Genomic DNA, 25,596 nt, shown 5'->3' on the forward strand with positions numbered 1-25,596 from the left:
GTTTTCTGGGAGTGATTTTTTCACATGTTTTTCATTTTGATTTTGTACTTTATGTCGTGAATTCTGTAGGTTTCTTTGTTATTGCATAGATTTTTGAGTACAGTTGTTGCAACTTTTGTTGTGGATTAATATTTTATAAGACTTGCCTTCCTTTCCAAAGCAGTGTGAATAACCATTCATACCTCTTCGATCTCGTCTATCGGCTTATTTCGTCTCGTATTTGCTTCCAGATGAGGATGGCATTTCCTGAAGGACTCGCAAGTCCGGAAATGGAAATAGCGGAGGGTGGTGTTATATTAGATAATAGAACGTAAGTTCTTACCTTTGCTTTTTGTTGAAATTATTTTAGAATGTTTTTGTACGCTTCAACAATGGTTCCCAATAGTCATTGTGGTGTGTTATTATGTTGAATTTGAACAACTGTTAGTGTGTTCTACCAAAATGGTGCTAGTGGTCTGATATTCGCACTTTTCAGTCGGTTTGCTGATCTGAAAAGTATGTTGGACAGCAGCAAAGATAATTTGAAAGTCGATGCAATGAAACGGATTATCAATGTTTGTCCTTTCCGATTAAATTCTTCGCAAATACATGAGTAGTTCAGGCTTTTTTCAGCTAATTGCAAAAGGAAAAGATGTAAGTGAGCTTTTCCCTGCCGTAGTGAAGAACGTTGCTGCTAAAAACGTTGAGGTCGTTGTTTTTTAGTTTGACACTGTCAAGTGAAGCAAGTCAAGTATATTTATGCAGTCGATTAATGTTTAGCTGAAAAAACTTGTATACGTCTATTTGGTGCGCTATGCTGAAGAACAGCAGGATCTCGCTTTGCTGTCCATAAGCACATTTCAGAGGGCCTTGAAGGTGAGTAGTAGATTTCAATTTCTTAGCTACGGTTTATGACTGTTTTGGTCCATGGTGGAAACTGCTATGAGAATTCGTTTTGGAGAGGGAAGGGATCATTCTATCCTCCTAGAGACCCAGGGATGTTTTTTGAAACAGAATTTCCTGTAAAGTCCTTTGCGCGGTCTCAATTAAGCATTGCAAAATTGTCTTTTTTGCTTCTTTGCGATGGTGGTGTCGAATATTACTGCTCATGCAGTCGCTTAACATTAGCAAGACAGAGTATCTTACTTCAAAGGTCACGTTTTGCTAGTTTTAGAACATGCCATGTACAACACTAGAATAATAGTGACCTATAACCAAGAATCGGGCAAAACCCCTAGCCAAAAACGTGGCTCCGCCGTCAAATCAGGTTACTATAAACAGCGGATTTCGCAGGACCCAAACCAGCTGATAAGAGCTAGCGCCCTCCGTGTCTTATCCTCTATCCGTGTTGGTATGATTGCTCCTATCATGCTTCTTGCTATCAAGGATTCAGTAAGGGATATGAGTCCGTATGTCAGAAAGGTACGCGATAATGGTGAACACTTAAGTCTTATGGACAAAAGTCCCTGCTATGTTCGGAAATTTTCAGGTTGCAGCTCACGCAATTCCCAAGCTTTATTCGTTGGATCCAGATCTAGAAGCAGAGTTAGTGGATTGCATCGACTTTCTCCTTGCGGATCGACGTAGTTTGGTCCTTGGCAGTGCTGTGTACGCTTTCGAAGAGGTGACTTTGCTGCCTTTTATGAGAGATAGTTTCTTTCTTCTCAAATTACTTCGTTCCACTGAAGATCTGTCCAAGTCGATTAGATCTACTTCACAAGCATTTCCGTGCACTATGCCGTGCTCTAGCGGATGTGGATGAGTGGGGACAGGTGAGCAAAATGCTCTAAATTGGAGTTTCTAAGTAACACAGTCGTCCAGGTAGTAATGATCAATCTTCTAACGCGTTATGCGCGCTCGGAATTGGCGGATCCTGAACTTCTTCCACAACCTGATGTAGATCTCACTCTCCTACTCAACTCTGCTCGACCTCTTCTTCAGGTAACAACAGGATAACCGATAATGCTCTCGTCAAACAGAGCTCTTTATATCAGTTATTTAATCTTTGTGTGTATTAAATGGACAGCAAGGATCACCTAGATTTATAGTGAGCTGTGAGCGGTTGTAGACATAAAGAAAAGTGAAAAATATTGACATCTTTTTTCACAAGGGACAATCAAATATGAACGAGCTTTCTGTTTAAGCAAGATTTATTTTATATGAGTGTCTGCATTTCTACAAATTATTTTCTAAATAATCTCCTCCTCAAATGATACATTTTCGCAATGTTTTGGTAATTTCTTCGTTCCTTTCTCGAGGAATGAAGTTGGACCAGTATCTAACCAGTTGCGCACGAATGTTTCCACCTGGTCGTTACTCTCAAATCTCTTGCCTCCTAGTGTATCTTTGAGGGTCCAAACATGTGAAAATCACATGGCGATAAGTCTTGGGTCAAAACGTGCAAGCATGGAGTGGAGAAGGAAAGGTAACCCTGTGAAGGACAAAACTAGGTTGTCTGCAAGAAGGTGTTGGTCACGTTTTTTTTGGATCTGAGGGGTCGTACTGGTGGATTTGGATTAAAGGCTCACCCCATGAATCCTGGTGGTGCGGATTTCAGGTGGAGTATTCTTATACGGGATAGTAGATTATGGGGAGGTGGTGATTCCGTCCATTTCTTCCTAACTGCCATAAAAAACGGCCCGGAAGATGCGGCGCGTGCACAAAGCTGGCACGCTCCAATCGAACTCATTGTAGAAAATAGTGCGCCGAAACGCTCGAAGAAGTATCTTCAGGGCCGTTTTTTTATGGCAATTAGAGAAATGGACGGAATCCCCCTCACGCCCCCCCCCCCCCCTCTTCCTAATCTACGATCCCGTATACGAATACTCCACCGGAAATCCATACCACCTATAGATTCGTGGGGTGATGCCTTTAAGTTAGGGTTCAGTATCGACGCAAAAGACGAGATGGTTATAGAACTTCATTCTTCGAGAACGGAAAGAAGAAATTCCTAAAACAATGGGAAAAATGTGTCATAAAAGAAGGAGATCATTTTAAAAAAATAATTTGTAGAAATCCAGATGTTTCCTTCAAAAAAAATTTGTTCATACAAAACGTCTCCTTTATATTTGATTGCTCCTCGTATTCTAGTAGAGTACATTAATTAGTAAACTCTTCGTTGACCAATCTGGGAATGCTTAGATGAAGCAAATACACGAATAAATATGATGAAAGTATCGTGTTGTCGCGGATCTAGTATATGTTCTTGCAGTCCCGAAATTGCAGCGTTGTGATGGCTGTCACACAACTTTTCTACTACACAGCTCCGAAAGCGCAGCTTTCGCAGGTATCTGAAACGTTTCATATTTAACAACGTATTCGTCTTTTTTTTACTCCGCTGGTTATGAAGAACTTGTTAAGGTAGCCCGCGCGCTAGTTCGTCTCCTTCGAGGACCTCGTGAAGTCCAGTACATAGTACTTCTGAACATTGCAACGATCTGTGAACGTAATCCGGTACTTCCTGGCACCTATGCAATATCAAAAGTAGGCATAAATCTGGGCGTAGTATCGTGAACCTGTGCACCATGTGCTGCTCAAATTCAAGATTGAGCAAATCGAATGAGTTTTTTTTTTCACCAGTGTTAGACTACATTTGTGTAGTTCTGTTTTGTGAGTATGGTTACGAAATTAAACTCCTTGGACAGGCACTCACATATTATTTTTTTTATATGCATGCAAAAAATCTGCACGAAAAATGGCCAAATCATATCGTGGCGTTAGATCGATGTGGTGATTTTCATAGGATCTTTCATTACTAACTTATTGCAACGGTTGACTCATTTAGAATATGTTCGACCCATTCCTGAAGTCTTTCTTTGTCCGCTCTTCTGATCCATCGTTCGTCAAGGAGTTGAAACTTCATATTCTCACGAGCCTAGTATCAGAAGCAAATGTGCACATAATACTTAGGGAGTTGCAGGTGAGCTAATTTTGCTTAAATAGCGTGTCGTAATCGTTACAAATGCTTCACACCGTAGAAACACAAGGAAGTGGTAACCTAGAAGTGGGACATTTCGTAACTAAACCTGTAGTCATTTTTCTGCACGTGAACATACGAGGAAAATGTCAGGATTTTTTGGCCATGTCATTACATTTTAATCCTTTTTTAAATTTCGAAATGGTTGAAACTTGGACATAATGTCAGTGTTTGTCTATAAAACTGCACTTCTTTTTTGTCGTTGATATAAATATACTCGAATCATGTTTTTGTTTTCTCAATGATCAAAAGTATTTTTCTATTCTATATTTTCTATTCGAAATCTGAAACGTTTTACATTTTTGTGAAACACGACCCGTTTCTCTTTTCAAACTCTCAAGAAATTAATCGATGTTACCGAAGTTGAGTGTAGTTTTTCAGATCATAGAAAATGCATAAACACTGTGATCCTCACTGTGATTCAAATGATCGATACAGCAAGTAACTGTAAACAAAAGAAAATATTGCAAACTGAGTGGATTCCCAACGTTTCGCTCTGAATGCGCGAGCATGTTATGGAGTTGATATGTAAGGATGATGTAAATTTCTGGCTAAATTGGATCCAATGCAAACAGTTGCTAATAGTACCTTTGAAAAGCTGAATACACAGTTTGTTTTCATAAATGGTGCTGTACAAATGCGGTACATGGTAGGGTGTTTGGCGTTCACGCTGGTGTGCTACATAATTTAGTGAGAGAGATTGGCTAGTTGGAAGCTTCAAAGAAGTACCTTGACAAATTTCTTCCAGTTGTCTATATATTATTGGACTGCTGCTGCTGTTTATTTTTTTCTCACAGAACTTTAAATGGCTATTAATGGTAGTCGTAATTTTTTCTATTTTTGTTGCAGACCTACGTTGGTATGAGTGATTTGGCCGGAGCTGCTATTGAAGCGATTGGCAGATGTGCCGTTCGTGTGAAAGCTGTAAGTGAACAGTGCCTGGCGGGTCTTGTTCAGCTAATTGCCTCACCAAACGAAAATGTTGTTTGTTCGGCTGTGATCGTATTAAAGAGGTTAGTTCTGATCTTCAACTAGTGCTACGTGATGTTATGAACGAACCAGTCACAACCCAACTTTGCTCGGGATAATGCACAAAAGGTGTTGGACTGTTCGACTGCCCATCAGTGATGTTTGAAACATTAAAACTTACTCTCTCACAGACTGGTTACCCTCTCTCTAGCGACTACTCAAAGAAATCCGTTCGCAGATTTCCGTCTTAGTGAAGATAGTCCTTAAAAAAAGCCAGTCAGTAGTCGATACTATGCGTTATACGATTATGACAGTGGTAGTTAATATGAACGAAAATCCCTGTTGTACTAGACGTGATATTAGAAGGGTATGTGATATCAGAAATGTATGAGATAGCTGCGGGTTTTCAGAAATGAACAGTCATTGCTATTCTTTGTGAATACTGAGAATTCCCAAACACTCGACAACACCAAAGAAAATTAAAATAATAAGATGTGAGTAAATTATGAACACTATCCTATTTATCTGAAGAAAAAAAAAACAAAATCTGCTGTGGCGCTACAGCGACTTTTTCCCTTTAAACATACGCGCTCTTAGTAACATCATGTCTAACTCTCAATTATGCAGTTGTTTTAGCAATACAACGTAAGCACGACTACGGACGTAGCGGCTGGGTGAGACGAGCAGCTATAACGTTCATAACGTCTACCATCTCTCCATTTTTGTGCACATACAATCCTTTCTTTTAAGACTTCTGCATGCTGAAGCTCCTACTTCCTTACTTTCACGGCTCGCACGACTGATCCGTTCGATTCAAGCCCCGCCGGCAAGAGCTTGTATTGTTTGGCTTGTCGCTACCCATGTTGAAAAAGTAGGCCCATATTTTACTCCTTCCTGTTCATGCAGGTGTGCCCAATTCCTCGCTCCGTTTAGGTCCCGAATATCGCACCTGATCTCTTACGAATTCTTGCAAAAAATTTTGTCAATGAAGATGAGATAGTGAAGGTAAGCACTTTTGGAAGATTCATCGCTATAAGATAGAAAATAGTCGTAGATCTGCTATGATGTATGTTTTAGGTAGAAACGTTGAAATTAGCTGTGAAGTTGTGGATGGTTCAACGCCAGGACAGCGAAAAACTCGTTCATTATGTGTTTCAGTTGGCCAGATTTGACCTCAGCTACGACGTTAGGGATAGGTGTGCCATCGTTTCTGATAACTTGAACTTGTTTTTATCGATCTCTTATCCGATTTTTGATGCCTAAATACCAATATCTTTTGCTAAGGATGAGCTTGCTTCAGGTGTAGATTCCTGAGAAACCTGCTCTTCAACACTGCAGTTCTCTCTCAACATGCTGAGGAAATTTTTATGGCTAAGAAGCCGGCACCAGCTCTTCAAAGCAGTTTCAAAGGTGGCCAGACTTTTATATTCTTGGGAGATCTCCTCATAACTTTTTTTTTTTTTAGAACGAGAGCAATTCCAGTTAGGGACGTTGTCTCACGTCCTGAACCAGCGGTGTGTGCGTTATCATGATTTGCCCAATTTCCCACAGGTTTGCGTCACAAACATTTTTGCGAGTGAACAGCATTTTTATATTGTTCTGTTAGGTTCCTCACTTTTATCCATTGAATCAAACGTGTACTTACGAGAAGATTTAAGGTTTCCTCTGATCCCTCTTTACGCCGAGAGGCAAACTCTCCTGAAGAGTTCAAATACGGCGATGATGATGAAGCTGATGAAGATGAGGAAGAGTACGAAGAGGAAGAGTGCGAAGAAGAAGATGAGGATGAAGGCAGCGTAGAAGCTGAAGATGAAGAAACTGCCGAAGATGAAAGCTCTGTGGAAGAGAGTGATGAGGTGAGATCCTGCTCCATACATTACTTCTTGAATTTAAATTAGTTTTTGCCGATGATTGCTAAGTAGTTCTGTTGCATTGACTCTTCCGTGAAACCCTTCGCTTTTTTCTTCCTTTTTTTCTCTGCATATTCTTGGTAAAAAAAAATAAGGCGCATTCGATGTTTCACCAGTACACTTTGCACTGAGCTACTGTCTAAATTGATCTCGGAACAACAACGGGTGTACAGATGATGCAGACGAATGAAATCTTCACTAGCATTTTCCTGAACATAACTGAAGGTGTCCATAGGCCACTATTATTAGTTGTAGGTAAACAGAATGGTTGCATTTACTTTTGTGATACTAATGGGAAAGCATGATCGTTCTTTGGCCCAGAAGCTGACATCTCCTCGCAATGTCCAACCGAAATCAAAAAATTTAAATCAGTTCTAAATACATCGCAAGGTGCTTGGAAATTTTGCTCTGCTGATGTTACAGTCCATCAGATAAGAAATCACTTGGAGACCCTACTGTTCTTACCTTAGCGTCTTCTCACAAATCAACTAGTAAAGAATAAAGGATAACGTGGCAGATCTGGCGCAATCGGTTAAAGGTCAGTTGTAGCAATACGGTCGATGATTCGAAACCGCCGTAGTGCCAATCAGGCCTTTCACCCCATCGATGTTGATAAATTAGTACTAAACCTGACTGGAAGAAAACACTGATTTGATTGTAGGGTGGCCCCTGCAAGTCACAGTATAGGCCAACACGCGTTCGAAAACCTCAACGATTATTAGTTGCTCTAAAACGTGTTGGCGCATCCCAAGTGGATTGATACGTCAGTGACTTTATCCTTTATTCTTTTAAAGGATAACCTCTCTGCCGTATCAATCCGTTTAGGACGCGCCGACGCGTACGACAGCAATTCGGTATCCTTGAGGTTTATGAATGCGTGTAGGCGTAGATGATGACTTCTGGGAGCTGGTTAATTGCTGGGCGGTTTGGAACCATTGGTCGTGCAGAGTCGCTGTCAGCCTCCTTTGTCAACTGCACTACATCCATCCCTACAATTCGATTCTTCATTTTGTAGATATTGATGATTAGCTAACATTTGAAATGTTTTAAGTTGCAATTGCTGGTAACAACGTATGTGTTCTGCAAATTGTTTTTATGGTCAGGTTTGGCCTTGAAATTTAGCCTAGAAATCCTCTCATGTTGCAAACAACATCAAATTTTGAAGCATCCAGCGTTTCCAAAGCTAACGAGCAAAAGATAACATAATTATAGAAGACCAGTCTGAACGTCCGGACTTCAGAATTCTTCTGGCTATCACTTCGCTCCCCTTCACTGATCAATAAAAATTAGAAGTTGAGGCACTTTCTGTAAATTTTTGCAACAGAATTGAATTTTTCTTTTACAAGCAACGATTTTTTGTCCATTAGAAGAAGTACGAGCTTTGATGGAAGATTAAATAGTTTTAGTAGTTCCTAATGGGGTCGGTACTTCACTTGCAAAATGTTCAGGCTTAATTTCACATCTATATTTCTTCTGTACCACTATAATTGGGGAAAGTATTCGAAGTATTAGATTTTCTCGTCCTTTTCTCCAACAGTTAGCGTATGATGATGTACGATCATGAAGTGATTTGAACATTATCATCGTGCTGACAAAGTTAGGGCTCTACGTCGCATAAAGAAAACCTTTTAGCTACCATTTAAACACCTGTTTTTATCCCTGCTTCTGGCTTCTGAAAAAGGATGTTACGAACCTGAGGCAAGGAAGTAGATATGCAATCCGCTTGGAATTATTGTACGGTACTGCTGTGCCAATAATTGCGCTGATTCCAATTCTTGCAGTGTCGCGCCAGTTGTGTAGTTCCATGCTCTTTCTGGCGTCAGCGCACCAATGCAACGCCGTCGGACACTCAATGCTTCTCTTTCTGATACTAATGCGCTAATTTGACACCGTCGGATCCGTCTCTTTGCTCTCTGATATTTCGCTACACACATGCATGTACGCATTTGACAGACTAAGTCGGTTATTTTATAGCATGATACTCCTTCCTTCTATACCGGTATAACATCTAAGCTTGTCTCGTCGTCGTCCCCAATGGTTAACATAGAATGGTGTGATAAATAACGTGAAAGTCATCTCCATACTCGTAACTGTAGGAACACACAGTTACGTCAGAACACTTAAACAGCTAGTTTCTAATAAAGCGGACATCTGCACATGTGCATATAATTTCCGAAGATATCACCTGTCAAGCATGATGAGTGTAACGTATAGAGTGGACATGCGGAGGAGTACATTCCGGTGATTGGCCATGCAGGCAAGTTGTCTCACCTCATTTTACAGCTTCCTGTAAAATGTGTGTAATGTATGCTTGTAGATGCGCTGTGGTTTCGTGGGACCCGTCTAACCTTTTCCCCTTTTGTGGTAGCGGCGTCTACATGACGCCGCGTAGCATGTTCCACTGCCTGCTGGCACCAACATGCCAACGCTGGCACCGTTAAATACGTGCCATCCACTCCAACTACTTCCTGGCGCAGACGCTCCAATCTGAGATTAGGAAAGCAGAACTATGCAGTAGAATCCGTCTCACTACATCTTTTTCTACGTCCCGGCTTAGGCGCTAGTCGCATTTATCTGACCAAGAAGGATCCGTTCTACTAATTATAATACTTTCCAGCGTGGGCACACAATTTGACGTTGTTGAACTCGTGCCACCATATCTTTCTGCCTTCTGGCGCTGGTACACCACTTCAGGATCGTGGAACTCGGTTCACTGCCTTCTGACCGAACCCGCCTATGTGACGTGGGACCCGTCCTACAAACACGTCACTTTTTCGGGCAAAAACATGTGCAGGATCTCAGCTTAAGCACCACAAAAAAAGAAGTGCAAATGAAAGTTAGACCACGAAATTTTCTTCCACCACAACATGAAAAAAGGGAGCACTGGAAACTTTGCAATTCCTAACAAAAAAGGGATACGAAAACAGACGTACCGATGTAATAAACATAATCCACATAGAAGAAATCACCAATGATAGAAAAGAATACTTTGTGCAAATACGGGATAGTAGATCATGGAAAGGGGGTGACTCCGTGCGTTTCTTCCTAATTGCCGTAAAAAACCGCCCGGAAAATGCGGCGCGTGCAGAAAGCTGGCGTGCTCTAGTCGAACTCCTTGAAGAAATAGCGCGCCGAAACGCCCGAAGCCGTATCTTCCTAGCTGTTTTTTACGGCAATTAAGAAGAAATGGACGGAATCACCCCCCTCTCCATAATCTACTACCCCGTATAAGAATACTCCACCTGAAATCATTACCACCTCAGATTCGTGGGGTGATGCCTCTAACACACGAAAAAAAAGTAAAGAAGTTAAAAGTAGCCTGTCCTGTCAGATGTTTCACATGCCCATTTATGACTCTCGACAGCGGTTAGGTGGTAGAACGCTCGCTTGCGAGTGATCCTGGTTCGGTCCTCACTAACAACTTGTACATGCTGAATATAGCAAAGTCAGCGAAAATCCAAGAGAATTTGCTCCAAGTGTTCACACTTTCTTCTGACTGATAACAAAATTACAATTTAGATTCACATTTTCTTCCACAATCAGTTTAGTGCAGTTTTTTTTGTTATTTTAGGAGGAAGGTGAAGAATCGGAGGGAGACCACTCAAGGGACGAACCATCTACACCAGGATTCCCTAATGAAGGCAAGCGCAAGCTCATTGATTCAGGCAAGCACAATTTCATTGATCCTCATTTCATTTGAATTTTTGAATTTTTACTTGAATTGAAGATTTGAACTTGATTTTCAATCGAAGCAATGAGACTGGAAATTGGCACTCCTAATGTTTTTCTCATGATTAGCTCCTACCAACGGCCACACCGTGCGAGATCAAGGAAAAGTCTTAAAGAAGTCTGAGCGCGCAATAGATCTGTTATTGGATCTTGATTTTTCTGCTGCTGGATGTCGTCAAATAGTTGAAGCAGAGTCTACTTCGGTAACAAATTGTTCTACGAGTCCAAACTAAATAGTAACTCTTAATTTATTTTAGACCACTCCGCGCCCCATTCTTAACAGCATCGAGGGCGACGGTATTGAACTATCTGTGTTGTTCCCTCGCACTAATGATGTCCAGTACACGCCACTGCGTTTTATCTTAAGGAACACAACTGATTCAGCCATTGAGGGAGTCAAATTCTGTCCACCAAAAAGCTTTGATGTGAAAGGAGAGATGGAGGTTTGCTGATTTTGAGAGCGTGGAAACACGCTGTTTCCAAGCAGAATTCTAACAGATATCTTCACTTCCTGCTGGTAAATTTTGCTCGCTGGACGTATATGTTGATTTAAATGATAGTTTGCGCCGCGTCGAATGGAATTTGTCCAGTGAGACCAATGAGACAGGAAGGACGGTTCCTATCGAGGTAATGTACAGTTTCTCACAGAATGTAAACGATTATTAACATTGACTCTCAGGTACCCGTGGGTGAACAGGTGCAACCGATCCGGTTAGTGGAAGAGGAGGCGGAGAAAGAACGTCATCGTATGGGAGGTTTAAACAGACACTCTGCTCCAGTAAATGTAACTGTTTCTGATGACGCTATTCTCTCTGTAATAAACGCTCATCAAATGAAGAATGGGGTCAGTTGTTGATTTCACTTTTTTTGGTGACATCTCTCCTATAACAATATCATTTAGTATTTCACATGCCAGACGAGGTCACGAAAGGACCTGGTCGTTATTCGTCTCCTCGATAATACTGTCGAAGTCAGCAGTGATAATGCTGTTTTTGGGAAAATGTTGGTGACCCTCGTACAAAGTATTGGTCAAGGATAGTTCACAGAATCTACTAGCTATGCTAATTATTTATTAAACTATTCGTAGCTTTTGTCTCTTTTCACTTCGTTTGACCTTCGTATATTGTTAGGAGTTCCCCAACGACAGATGTATTACATTATGAATTTGGGATGGTGCAAGATTGGTAAATATTTATTCGCAGTTGAAGTAACTAAACTTTTTTGAATGATATTTGTCGTCCACACCCAGACAAACCAATGCATATGGTGGCACCAAGCCCACCAAACCCTGTTAACACGTTGTCGAAAATCGCGTTCTGGGAAAAATTAGCCGTGAGGGAAGGGGAGCCTCTTTCCTTCCGCTACTGCAGCCCATTAAATTATTATTGTTATTGTAGTTAAAATTCAAAAAATAAAAGATTCCGAGACCAGGAAGTATACATTTAGCTTCACTTAGGTCTGATTTAATTATTCAAGAAGAAAAAGTGACAAGAAAGTGAAAACATAACTAAATCAAATAAAAAAACAACTTTAGTCCATATGTGGGCTATACGATCCCACGCCGCCAAAAAAAGTAGCCCACATGTGAACTACATTGTCGCCAACGCCAACGTGTTAAAAATAAAATAGCTATGTGAGAGATAAAGTGCAGGGCGTTGTACAGTCCCCACGGAGATGTGCCTTTGTGTTCGATCTCAGTTGAGAATCGTTTGAGGTTTATGAACGGGCGGTGAGCCTTAAACTGAATTGCGGAGGCTGATAGCCGATGTGTTGTCAAGTCGCTGTCATAAGGGCCGCACCGTAATGTTTCTTGGCTTACGGGATGGATGTTAGCCTTCAATTGTTGGATGACGCGGGAATTGTTCGGCATATTTCGCTCTCTTAGATATTTCCACAACAAAAAATCTGAAGCCATACAGTAAGATGGATATGAAGGCGAATCACATTGTCCTTGTTCTTGATCTTTCCTGTATCCTTTTCCCGAAAATTTGTTCTTCATGCTAAATCATGTGAGCTTTGCATAGATATCAACCCCATATTGGTGCCACTATATTATTTTCCCAACTGTAGCTCCTAAATACCTCGTTCATCTGTTACTCCATGATTATATGTTTTCTTGTTATGCCCACGAGATTTAGATGAAACTTTTTCAATGGTCTGACGTTTCGACAAACTCGTTTTTATCAAAGGTTTGAAGATGGATCGAGGACTTAGATGCCATGCATACCTGGAGAATTGGAGTATCATAAGAACTGGAGCAAACCTTTGGCTCATAGCCAAATAGCAGATTATTAGAGAGGAATGTTTTCAGAACCCCCCCCCATTCTAATCGCGTGAAAAGGCAATTGTCCGAAATATGGTCGAAACAGCAACGGCAATGTGCACAGGGGATAGAGAATGGGAGAAATCACTAAAACTAGCCATAATCCTAGCAGGTTTAAACTGTTACACGAGATTGAAATCTAACACCCAATCTCGAACTACGAACAACACAGTGAGGATCCCACGTGAAGGTAGAATACCTTTGTGCATCCCCTTCGTCTCTGACTCCTTAACTGCTGCTATACACCGGACTCTTTTGCGAGCACAGCTGCAAGATGATGTTGTGTTGGTGAACATCCCGAACGACAGCATCAAGCGACAGCTCGCAATAGATTCTACGATAGGCAATGCGTGTCGGAGTGTTGCGTTGCTTGTTCATTCGGTAAGGCTGGTGATTGCACGAACATCGGAGTTATTTACCAAATAGAATGCCTTTCGTGCAACGCCATTTATATTGGAGTAACTGCTGAACGTGCGTATCAAGGAACATTTGCCTGGTAAAAGGCGTGGAAGTTCGATTACACTTCCGTCAGGAATCCGTCCATGAATAACAAAAATGAGTGCACATCAATTACCAATGACTTCTTGCCGTTCGTAACACTCTGTGAGCTATAAGATTGCCCCACATGTAGTTCCTTATACGTTATCCAGACATCAGTACTGAAGGATACTGCACAGTGCGTAGATCTCATTCGCCTTGGTGACAATCTTTAAGAACGCGGTGCTTTACGAGCCTCGCTAGTCGATGAGACTGGTCAGTTGTTTTCCTTTTGAAGGTCTTGCGTGGTGTATTTAGAACAATATCGAGGCTTCGAGAGCAGAGAGGAGGAGCTTGATCGGATATGCATGGCATAAAAGACCTCGAACCATCTCCAGGCCTTTGATAAAAACGAGTTTGTCGAAACGTCAAGCCAATAAAAAAGTTTCACCTAAACCTCGTTGACGTAACAAGAAAACATAATCACACTTCCAAATTTCGAGGTTTCAAGAAGAGAGGACTTGGAGATTGCTACTCCATGATTGTTTCTCAAGGATTAGTTCATAGTCATAGTTGATATTAAAAATATTGTGAGGGGCTCGTTGAGCAGTTTATGGATTTTTTTCTTGATCTAGTAAAAGTTCCCACTGAGAATACATGGTAGATGGTTCGATGCCGCCGTAGGCTAACCACGCGACCCTTCGAAATCGATACATTGGTCCCAAAGTTGCCAGGGAGGATAGAAACACTGTCGTCGCCCACCAGCTGGCACCAAAAGTCATTGAATGGGACGTATGTGAGTTCGTAAACCTAAACCGATTTTGGGTTGACGTTTTGGCAATTGGCATATTGATTGACATCAGCCATTTTATCTTTTATTCTCTAATTCTGTTCTATAAACAGCCATAATATGGTTGGTAGCAAAAAAAGTCGCTGGAAGAGTTTTTTTTTGCCATTTTATTAGTTAAAAAAATATGACTCAGATATACATAATAGGTAGATCAAAAGAAGATTTTTGCACTTCATAGAGAAAAATCAGCCAATTTTCCTACTAATAAAACGTACAATGGAGCGCTGAGCATTTTATCCACTTTTATACTTTAGCCACAATGAGAACACTTTTATGCAACTGTTCCTTGTACGTATTTTCTTGTTTCGAATTCGGTTGTTCTTGAGAGCGAGCGCTTGGCTCAATGTCTAACGTGGACACATTAGTGGAACTATAGGAGAAAGTTCGGAGAATATAGGCAACATCGTATTGTGAAGGCTAATCAACGGTGCTGACTGCATTAATCGCGCCTTAGCTGCCGCCATGCACACCATCGAATACGAATTAACGCTCTGCTATAAGAAATCATGCTAACTATCTTGACCGACAAATGGATGAAGGTATTGTTTGATGACTTTCGGAGAAAATAAATTCTGAATATGAATTGATACTTTCAGAATTGTCTGCATGTTCAGCAGAATTGCGATGGTTTTGACAATAATTCCTCACCAGCTCGTTTAGCACTCGCTAGTTCAATTTGAATTTAAAATCATAATAGTTTATAAGCGGGCATGCTACGGAAAGAAAATGACTTGCGAGGCACTACTTGAGGAAGGACAGAGTTTAGAAGTTATATGAAAAACTTAGAAATTATATGAGCATAAAATAGCGAACAATGGAATAGGTGTTAGTGGAAGAAATTTTTTTAATGCTGGAGAGTTGAGAAGTGAAATAATCGTCCAGCATTCTTGAAAATCGTAAAATCTCGGAACAAAGGGAAAAATATGCTTTTTGTTTAAAGAATAAGGAATTTTATTCTTCTAGTAATTTCTTTTATTACACTGCTGTTACTACCATGAGAAATCCGTCCTAATCTCTTCTAATCTTGTGGAGATTAGAATTTTACATTTTTTTTTGTATTTGAAATTTTACAAATCTATCATCTAATTTTTCTAATTCGTCCCTTTATACCTAAATAGAGTTTGCATAAGCACACTAAAGGCAATTAAAACAAAAAATTAGCCTTATTTGCGACTTATAGTTATATGAACTTCAATGGAATTGGCTGTCCTCTGCGTCACAGTGTGATTTAAATTAGCATCTCCTTCTGGATGAAGAGATTAAAGAGTAGATAATTAATGAATAATGAATTTCAAAAGAAAGGACAATTAAAAAAGAAGAAATGAAATGATGCCATCATTCACAACATCTCATACCTTCCCTCCAAGTAATTATTTTTTTCGACATAGAGTTAGTTTTTTCCATATAGAAAGGGAGGGAATTTAAACTGTCTATGGAAAATACAGAAACATCGGCTATAGAAGACGAATGGAGAAAATAGCTCCCGTTTTGTGCATGAACCTCATACGCAGCCTGACCACTGGTACCAATTCTCTTTTGCACTCATCAGTATGTTTGAGAAAACTCTGTGAATGTTTGAAGGACTGAAATATTAACATTAACATGGTTTATTCTAGGTGAGTTCATAGACAACCGATTACGTATAAGAGATATCTGGTGCATGTTATAACCAGTGAGTCGTGTTCACCTTATTGCTGTGTTTAAAGACAGCATACCACGAATCTGAGTAAAAAACGGCCCGGAAGATGTGGCGCCGCACAGAGCTGGCGCGCTCCAATCGAACTCCTTGTGGAAAATAGCGCGCTGGAACGCCTACGACAATTAGGAAGAAATGATCGGAATCACTCCCCCCCCCTTCTCCCCATAATCTACTGCCCCGTATACGAATACTCTACCGGAAAGCCGTACCACTCCAGATTCGTGGGGTGATGCCTTTAAACACAACAAAGTTAGCAAATTAAGTCTAAAGTATGGGTGATGGTCATGTTTTTCTCTAGGTATGCACACATTTATCATTTGGCCACATTTTACTTCTGTAACGAGGAAGAGAAGGAAAGATGAAGTGCTACTAATCATCCGTCTTGGAAGCTACCGCGCGCTCAACTTGAACTAAGAATCGTAGCAGTTTATAAACACGACCTAAAGGAAATGAGCTGCGGGGTGCCGGACAAGTTTTTGAAGGAGAACAGAGTTTAGAAGTTATATCGAAGTTTCGAAAAAAAAAACGTTTCGAAAAATCTATGTATAAAATCGGTGTCTTTATCCAAAAAAATCTACCAATTCATACTGCACGTGCACGTCTCAACAGAGATACAACGCTCTATTGGTCACAAAAATATGGATGCAATGCTGCAACTTTATTCTTGATTTAAAAGTATTGCAATGCTTCCTACGTATTAGCTTTTAACTCCATTTTCTTGCACATCTTCAAATATTTTGGTTTTTGTGAGAACTTCAAATTTTTCTAGAATGAATAACGCGAAACTTGAGAATAGTAACAGCCATAGTAGTCAAAATGAAATATTTTAAGGAGTTCACTGGAAGAACGCTAAAGATTATCAATAGAACAAGACTTTGTGGCACTTTTTTAAAGTAATAATAAGAGGAGCAACACAATGTGTGTGTCCAATAATTCGAGATTTGTAAATTCATGTTCTAAATCAATCCAGAGGTTGCAGAGGTGCCATCAGTGGTCTGCCTCATACTCCTATTTTTCGAAAAGGTACATAGCTGGTTCGATGGATGAGTAGTCGAATTACATTCGCATTCCGCGGCGACAACCTGTGTTTATTTGGCCATTTGCCAAGCAGCGGATAAATGCTCAATCTGGCAGCATTTTGTAATGTGATACGCAGGTATAACGGGTTGGCATACTGCATCCAGGCTGCGAACAAGCGGTGTGCTGTATTCTGGCCCAGTCGACACCTTCTGACTGCCAGCTACGCCCCTTCCGACACGGTCGCTTATCGAGAAACGAACATTCTGTCGCTTCAGTGCTGCATGAAGTGACTGAGGCTCGACTGTCGAGCTGACCAATCAGAGCTGAGGAAGTCTGTGGTTGAACCCCGCCCCTCTAATCTATTTGGCCAGAATTGAGGGGCGGTTCGAACAAAAAGCCGAGCCAACAACCGCGCTCATCAACCTCATAAACGGTCTTCAGTGGAGAGTCAATCTCGCCATAACGTCGTCGAAATTAACGCACTCTGCCCGTCGAGGATGTCGCTGAATTTCTCCATCGACAGACTGGTGGACAACGATAAAGGCGATTCACAGGAGGAACGTGCTCCAATTGCACAAACATTATCTTACTTTGATGTCTTATTACCTCATGTACAGGTATGTGTTTTGAGAAAGGTTGTTGTTTATCGAAAACAACGGATTTGTGCATAGATGGCATCAGCAAACCCATTTCTGAGTGGACTTTCGGATTCACCATCAAGTCATAATCGTCTCTGGTCTCAACAGTGGATCGAACTTCTACAACAGGCGAATTCCTCACAATTCGGTACTTATTAGCCATTGTTAGGTTCATTTCTACGTAGATTCTATGCAAACTTCCGGTGCTAATTGATATCCAATTGCCTAAGGCTTTCTCAGACTAATTGATTATTCTGCAAGAATGTAAATGGAGATGGTGATAGCTTCCTGTTTCAAAGAGAAAAAATTCTCCTATTCACCGTAGAAAATTGCGAAGGTTTTTTCGAATGTATTTGAAAATCCTACTTTCCTTTTACTATCTGCATTTTATCGCACTTCAATTTCATAGAAACCTTAGTTTTTTGTGACCTTTGCTGCAGCTTAGTCCATCTATATGCTTTTGCTTTCGTTGTCGTCTTCATGAAAGCGTATTCGTATTCTCAATGCTCTTTGAACGCTTTCTGGAACCTACTATTTCTTTCTTCTGCCACCAATTTACTCGTTAACCATTTAGGAAACTTCTTAAAGAACCTTTTTGCCATGAAAGAATAATACCACTTCTTCAATTTTGTATTTTATTGAAAGTAACCAAGTCTCCCTGCGATGTTTCTAACGCGTTCTCCTAAGCATTACACCTCTCTCAGCTGAACTGCCTTACTGTTCGTCTATACATGATTTTTCCTTGATTTAGTATTTATTGATATCCAATGTTTTACTATTATTTTCCAATATGTCCGATCGTGATCGATTTCTTCCGGCTATCAATACTGAAGGTTGAATACCACTAAATGTTTTTGCTTTGAATGCACCCGTTCTACTCAGCTGCGATCGGGTTACTGTGGACCGGCAGTGCTGCTCACTAGATCGACTAGCGCGCACTGGCTTTGATGAGATTCGACTGAGGAACCTGTCCAGCACAATCCGGGAGCTTCCAATTCCTGTTTAATCCTCCTCAACATTCATTTTAGTGTTGGACCATGATGGCGATAGTAATTTCGACCTACTGTTGTTTCAAGAACCTACAGCAACCTCTAACCAGGCTTTCAAATTTGAGCGACATGTTTTTGGGACGACCTATACGGTCCCCACACTGACTATAAAGCGACTTGTAGTCAAATGTGGATACTCTTGTGAATCACGGTTACTGTGGGCTCCTAACTGTACTATTAGGAAAACCCAAACACAGTCAATCGAACTGGCTGGTTATTAGCTGTCTTTTCCTAGCCGACAGAAGTGAGCAGAAAGGTGTAGGAGTAGCACTACTTGATATGTTCACGTTGTCCAGAATAAACAAAACGGAAGTGCTTAGCCTTATCCTGCTGGCTACACTAAGTGTCTTTGTGGTGATGTTTGCTTTCATAGTTTGAGCTTAGCATAAGATTAGCGCTTGTACCTGCACAGCTACAGCGCCCATCGTTTGTCAAGTTGGGTTAAGTGTCTTTGAACGTAACAATAGACACTCAACAGCACTTATATTGCAGTGGTTTAGGTGAAGTTGCGGCCGGATTGTTCTTGCAACCATTCCGGAAGAGCAAACGAATTCGGACCGCTTTCTCCCCGTCTCAATTGCTGCAACTGGAGAGAGCATTTGAAGGAAATCACTATGTTGTTGGCACGGAGAGGAAACAACTTGCAAATCGATTAGCTCTCTCTGAAACACAGGTGTGTTCATGTCCAGAAATCTTGACTGGATCTCATTTTTTTTCCGATGTCTACAGCAAAGATGTCTTCGTGTCATGCCCCTTCACAGCAATGATTTCCATGCTTAGTTCCGATTAAAGGAACACTTCTTTTGGAGGAAACACATGGGTGAAAACTTCTCTTTTCTTCTAATTTCTGCGAAATTACCGCTAATTTCAAGGTCAGAAGAATTTTTGTCCCAATCAGGCAGGCGTAGGCGCTCTACAAACCTGATTAATCCTCTCTTCACTTCTACTTGGAATACAGCCCGATAGGAATTGTAATCTAAGAACACTGCCCGAAATTAACTGCAAGTTCTACTATTGAGATAATTCTTTACTATGGAAATTTGTGTACAGATAATACGTTGCAACAAAAAATTCTGAAAATCAATCAGTTCCCGGGAAAAGTTTGTTCCTAAACCTAAATCTGCGTTCTTTGTAAGAATGGTTAGAGAAAAGCATCTCACATAATTTGGAAGACAGAGGGATTTCTTGCATTTCTGAAGCAATCTGCTGCATGTCCAAATATCGAAGCAAGCAAATTTCAAAGCTAGAAATTGCTGGATCTTAAACGTGGTTACTAGCAGTTCGTATTGGAACTAATTTTTGACGGGATCAGTAACATCCATAGAGCAGTTTTCTCAATAACAACTATAAAAAGCCGTTCAAAGTTATGTGAATGTTGTAATTCCATTAGTGAATGAATGCTGAAGTTTTGTTCGCTTTGTTGATTCCGATTGCGATGAGGTAGAGAGAGAGGCGGAGAGAATACGGTAACCTGATGCGATTACATTGTTCAAGTGTCATTATGACGGTAGATAGCAGAGCGCGAGCGGAAAGATGGTCAATACAGAGTGGGATTGTCTCCGTTTCACCCAAAATGTTTACTCTGTCGGTGCGTCTCTTCCTGACTGAGCAGCCAGAGGGATGCTTGGTGAGGAGGGAGCGCTACCGCTCTGTATTACTACTTACTGTTGATGTGTTTTTTAGGTCAAAGTTTGGTTCCAAAATCGTCGAACAAAACATAAACGAGTGCGAGTTGAATGTGGACAACGATCTCAATCGAACTCACCACCACCACACGGCGATGAGGATCATCAGAATCCGCCATCTGTACAACAACAACCATCTCATACCGCTATTACTGATAATATCTCATGATACTGCAACCACAGTGCGATGGAGCATTTACGAAAACCTGATGATTTTCATTCTAAAGGCAACGTTTATCTTGAACTGAGAGCGTAGGAGTTTTTTCTCTTGAGGCGCTGGAATCAAGGCGGTTGTCGATCGCTATCGATACTTCTGATCATGCGTCACTGCACACCTGGACCAAACGTTGCACCTCATCTCAGAGCCGAGCGATTACCATGACCTTAGCAAAATAATGCAATTTAAAACGGGAACCAACAATCGCACAATATTACATCTCCAAAAATATTGAGGATTCTAGACTTCTTGTTGTGACGTCCAGAATTCTGTTCGCATCGATTGATGGGGATGGATCTCTTTGATTTTGCATCTGCACATGTACTTATCTCTCGTATTAGATCTTTGAATTAATTGGAAAGTAGCAACACATGGTACCTCTTACTTTTGGATCCTTTTTAGATTCAACGATTATTTTGCAAACTTTGCCTAGTTTGGCCTATGTCCCAGAGCCTAAAACGATCTACCCACTGTAAATCAATATAGTGTTAAATGAACGTTGCCTTCTGGAAAAAAATGACTTCATGGATAGATCCTATATAAAATTAAGTATTTTGAATTGTACCGATACCTTGCTTTATCATCAGGTTGTGATAATTTGTGGATTTGTGTCTGTGTGTATTTCTTAAGGACTGTGATCTATCAGATATTAAAAAAGAACGCATCATGACTTTTGTTCATCTTTTTTTCTGTTAGACCTTTGTACGGATTTGTGTACATGATTTAATTTTTGCTCGTGATTTTTGTTTCGGTGATATGTGGGCACCTGACAAAAGTGGTTGATGTTTTTCCACTAAGGAAGTGGACGTGGACAATATTCCTGCTGATTTTAACATTTAATCATTGAAAATTAATGGTCATCTTCTCAAATTTTGCAACTACTTTGTCCGGTCTTTCATCTATTTTTTGTTTTCCAACTATTTTTGTTTTTCAGTCTATGATAAATAGCATTATTTTATTGGTACAGTAACGAAAAAAAACATCTGCAATCAAGGTACGAGGTCCGAGCGAATACGCCGAACGAGTTTTATCGAATGGCGGTTTCTTAATGAGAGAAGAAAATTAGCAATCTGCTGAGTTGAATAAGCGTGACAGAAAAACCGATCGACTCTCAAGGGCGAACTTCTCGTCCACTTTCGTTCCACGCGTCGAGAAACTATTGGGGAATTTCATTTGTCTCGTTTTCCTCATACTTGTTTCGGGACTCATGCAAGATGTACCGTACCGCAATTTTACGCAATGCAATTGTCGCTATGGAGAAGAATAAGCAGTGTCGAATAGACGAATAATTCGTGTAATGACGGTTACAAATGCCGGTGTTGATGTGTTCAATGGGGTATGCGAGCATCTATTGGCCACGGACGATGGGAAAACCTCGTCTAAATCACCACCTTTCCTCATCAGGTGCACATCGAAAACGCATTGCCAACACGCGTCGAATTATATTGCTCACGAACATAGGGTCGAGCCCGTCATCTAGGCCTAAAGGGTTTGTTAGCGATTGCAAACAGTCGACGTTTTCCGGACGTATGCGTCCAATTCAACATCACTTACAGGAGGAGGGAAGAACAGTGAAATGAACGAATTACTATGACCACAAAGTATCGTCTTTCATAAATCTTTCTTTTTCATCGCCTGATGTTTACTACTCTGAGAATAAATCATCATCCAGAGATCGTAATAGAAACACGTTTGATGTTTCAGTGAAGGGTTGAGAGATAACCAACATTTTGAAAATTGAATTACTTATTTTCAGTGCATAGTCCGCTTTCAATCAGATTGCTTACGAATTTCTTCGAACCTGACTCGACAGCGGTAAACGAAGACCAAAGACGTTAACTTCAGAGTTTCCCTAATTTCGAAAAAAACTAAAGCAATCGATACCCATATGAAGTTTTCCGGATACGATACCATTCTTCCTGTAGAACACACAAAGATCTGTGATCTGTAAAAAAGCCTCACTAGTGTAATAGCGGTAACGCTAGGAATGGTTTAGGTTTATTTGTGCTTTATTCAAGGCTCATACGCTTCTCCAAGGACTATTCAGGATTTTTTTTTCGACGACGAAGCACGTGAGGCAAAGGTTGGAAGTTGTTTATTACTGCTAATATTCCAGCGCCATCGCCGTTGTCAGAGCTTGGAAAGTTGGAGTACCTGTAGTGTATCTTCTCAAATGTAGGCCAGTTGATATTTTCAACTCAGAAGTCGTGTCCCTGTGATGCTAACGAGCCTTCATATGATGATAGAGTCTTTTCTCCGAGAGTAATTAAACGCAATTGATTGATTCCTACTGTAATACATCCATATTCAAGGTTTGTCTCCACCGTCCTCCAGTACGACATCAGCTCGGAGTTCCGTGATGATACAGTGGAATTTCTGCCCACTGTTTCACTCCGTTTGTGCTTAACAAATGTGCGAACCGCGCGAGTTTCATCCGCTCAGTGACCGTAACGTAACGTGATGGTGAGACGATTGAGCCGCTATACAAACACGATGGGTGTTAAGTAGGTGAGCTTAGCAGTGTTGCACACGGTAACGAAGGGCAGAGCAAGGAGGACCCGGTTCAGTGAAGGATGCTAAAGATGTCCGTGAAGAATCGAAAGAGAAGGGACCTCAAAATGGATCTCCTACATCCGGCGAAAGCTCGTTATCCGCTCATCAAGTATGCTAAACGAAGGCTGCGTCGCATGTGCTCCTAACTACGTCTTAACAGGTGTTTTGCAGACATATTTGCTTACAAATGAGCGTCTAATGAGGACGACAACAGGTAACACAATACCGGCAGAAAAGAACAAGCATAATTGAATACACTTATGTTGAAACGTCTGGCTCCTCTCGCTATACATAGTTATAGTGCGAAATAGTAGAGTACTTTTGCTCCTGGATGCATTTCCATCAAAGAGTTAACTGTTTCTTTGTAGCGGTACACTCCATGTAAAGTAGTCCTAGAGTAAACCCCTCGGATATGAAAAAAAAACGACAAAATTCGGACAATTCATCCTTTGCGACCATTTTTAATCCCAAATAAATTCAGCGTTCGTGGAAATTGTCGGATTTTCTTACTTGGGCATAGAGTTCGAGAAGTAGTTCCTAAGTAATACTGCGAAAACGAAGAACAAATCCAGCTATTCCTACAAATCCGAATATCGTACATATCAGGAGCAATCAAACGGATCAATTTATCCAAAGAAAAAAATTCACACGCGTACAAATGACGAAACAACTAATGGAGTGTATTTCGTCATTATTATTAGGAGTGTAAAATGTTGTTTCGTTTCATAATTTGATCAGTCGTGTTGACCTGCTCTACCTAGCTTCTGGATTTGTTCAAGTTGATATGCGTTTCCGAATTGACATCTTCGAACCACTTCCCGAACCAGATATTCGAGAGAACTCTCCATCGAAAATTCTCCCAACGTGCTGCTTTCAGTATTCACTAAATAACTAAAATAAACGGTTAAACTGATAAACATTATCTCAGGGATTTTCCCTCTGGAAAAACGAAATGCGGAAGATGCCATCCTATTCACATTTTTCTGAGCTCTCTGTCTTCACAAGGAGTTGTTAAATGATCACGCACCTTTTTTTTGAAAGTTCTCAACTAGATCCAAAAAATTACCATAATGGCGTGATAGTTTGGTATTGGCTGCATCATCCTGAGCAATGGTAATGTAGTTATCTAAGATTCAGATTTGAAACACATTTTTAAGTGACAGAACTTTCGCGGAAGTTTCCCATGTTGGATTCTAGATTTTATTCCAGATGCAGTACTCAAAATAGCAGCTAAACACAAAACACCTCTGACACATCCAAGATTCAAAGACCTCTTAGTGCTTTTGTACTTGACGACGCACTCAACTTACTCGACGAGGCAGATTTTACACCTGAAGCAACGAAGGGACGAATGGTCGTGAAGTTGTGGCAAAAATGATGGTGAAATTGTTTGACGAAGCAACTTTTCATACTTTTCCGGATGATCAAAGATCCCCGAAGTTTAAAGGCATCACTCCACGAATCTGGGGTGGTGCGGATTTCAAGTGGGTTATGCCTACGGATTTCCGGTGGAGTATTCGTATACGGGATCGTAGAATATTGAGAGAAGAGTGATTCCGTTCATTTCTTCCTAATTGCCCTAAAAGAGGCCCGGAAGATACGGCTTCGGGCATTCCGGCGCGCTATTTTCTACAACGGGTTCGATTGGAGCGCGCCAGCTTCGTGCACGCGCCGCATCTTCCACGCTGTTTTTTACGGCAATTAGGAAGAAATGAACGGAATCACCCTCGCCTCCTTAATCTACTATCCCTTATAAGAATACTCCATCTGAAATCTGCGCCACCTCAGATTCGTGGGGTGATGCCTTTGAAGTGCTGTCATTTCATCACTCGTACGGATGAAAAGAATTGCACGTTTCTATGAAATGATGTTTCTGACCCGTGCACTTGTAGGGGTGTTTGGTCTCTGGTTTTGTACTGGGTTGGTGCTTATTTATCTGCAGTTTTTTAGAGGGCATTTCTTAACCAAAATTGCATTTTCCTTTTTACTTTAAAAAAAAATACGCTTTACTGTCTTGTTCGACAAGAATGTGGGTGTCAAAAATTATATTCACATTCGTCATGTCATGTTCCACCTCTTCGAAAAAGGAAGGCGGTCACAGCCATCTGCCATCAAGCCATCTCGCAATTTCAATGAGATTTCCGGCAAAGGAACAGTTAGTGAAAGGCAATGTTTTATCGGAAATCGTTTCATGGTTTCTCGCTTCAAATTTGGCGACACTAGCCTGGAGGATAAGCCAGGAAAAGTACGACCACTGGATTTCGACGACCAGGCAGTGCACATGGCTGCAAACTGCACACCTACTGCGAAACTCTACTTAGTCCTGAAGCGAGTCTAACAAAAAAGAAGATTTCCAAAAGCCGCCCGTCAATAAAAACACTATCTACGAGTTTGATAGGAATTGTACGCAAGTATGAACAGCCCGTCTATTTTTTCTGTTTACCGTTCCAAGAATATGTGCACCGTAGCTACAGTGTAAGAAATTATGACTACTTCAGTGGTTATAACTTGTGCATAATTCA

General features: G+C 40.8%; 3 protein-coding genes across 4 annotated transcripts; all 3 read left to right on the forward strand.

Moving 5' to 3' along the window:
* Positions 1 to 230: 230 nt before the first annotated feature.
* RB195_006539 (uncharacterized protein) lies at positions 231 to 11,602 on the forward strand (the record flags this gene model as incomplete). Of its 2 annotated transcripts, none has more annotated exons than XM_064179688.1 (24): positions 231 to 310; positions 476 to 554; positions 613 to 687; positions 760 to 855; positions 1,273 to 1,401; positions 1,469 to 1,603; positions 1,668 to 1,751; positions 1,801 to 1,920; positions 3,191 to 3,265; positions 3,340 to 3,462; positions 3,764 to 3,898; positions 4,805 to 4,968; positions 5,675 to 5,795; positions 5,858 to 5,929; positions 6,002 to 6,120; positions 6,225 to 6,334; positions 6,390 to 6,475; positions 6,583 to 6,780; positions 10,406 to 10,499; positions 10,633 to 10,766; positions 10,821 to 11,006; positions 11,062 to 11,190; positions 11,243 to 11,407; positions 11,465 to 11,602. In XM_064179688.1, the coding sequence occupies 24 exons, from the start codon at positions 231 to 233 to the stop codon at positions 11,600 to 11,602; spliced, it is 2,847 nt and encodes a 948-aa protein (XP_064036623.1). The 2 variants fall into 2 exon arrangements, with proteins under 2 accessions (XP_064036623.1, XP_064036624.1); XM_064179687.1 differs by having other exon boundaries at positions 3,340 to 3,432.
* Positions 11,603 to 17,429: 5,827 nt separating this feature from the next.
* On the forward strand, positions 17,430 to 20,473 carry RB195_006540 (uncharacterized protein; the record flags this gene model as incomplete). The annotated part of the gene is made up of 4 exons (XM_064179689.1): positions 17,430 to 17,549; positions 17,604 to 17,718; positions 19,120 to 19,292; positions 20,303 to 20,473. The coding sequence occupies 4 exons, from the start codon at positions 17,430 to 17,432 to the stop codon at positions 20,471 to 20,473; spliced, it is 579 nt and encodes a 192-aa protein (XP_064036625.1).
* A 4,666-nt stretch (positions 20,474 to 25,139) lies between these two features.
* On the forward strand, positions 25,140 to 25,412 carry RB195_006541 (uncharacterized protein; the record flags this gene model as incomplete). Its single annotated transcript, XM_064179690.1, has 1 exon — positions 25,140 to 25,412. One exon carries the CDS (start codon positions 25,140 to 25,142, stop codon positions 25,410 to 25,412), a length of 273 nt encoding a protein of 90 aa, XP_064036626.1.
* Between the last annotated feature and the right edge of the window lie 184 nt (positions 25,413 to 25,596).

This window comes from Necator americanus, chromosome I (assembly GCF_031761385.1).
Source record: "Necator americanus strain Aroian chromosome I, whole genome shotgun sequence".
Classification (NCBI taxonomy): domain Eukaryota; kingdom Metazoa; phylum Nematoda; class Chromadorea; order Rhabditida; family Ancylostomatidae; genus Necator; species Necator americanus.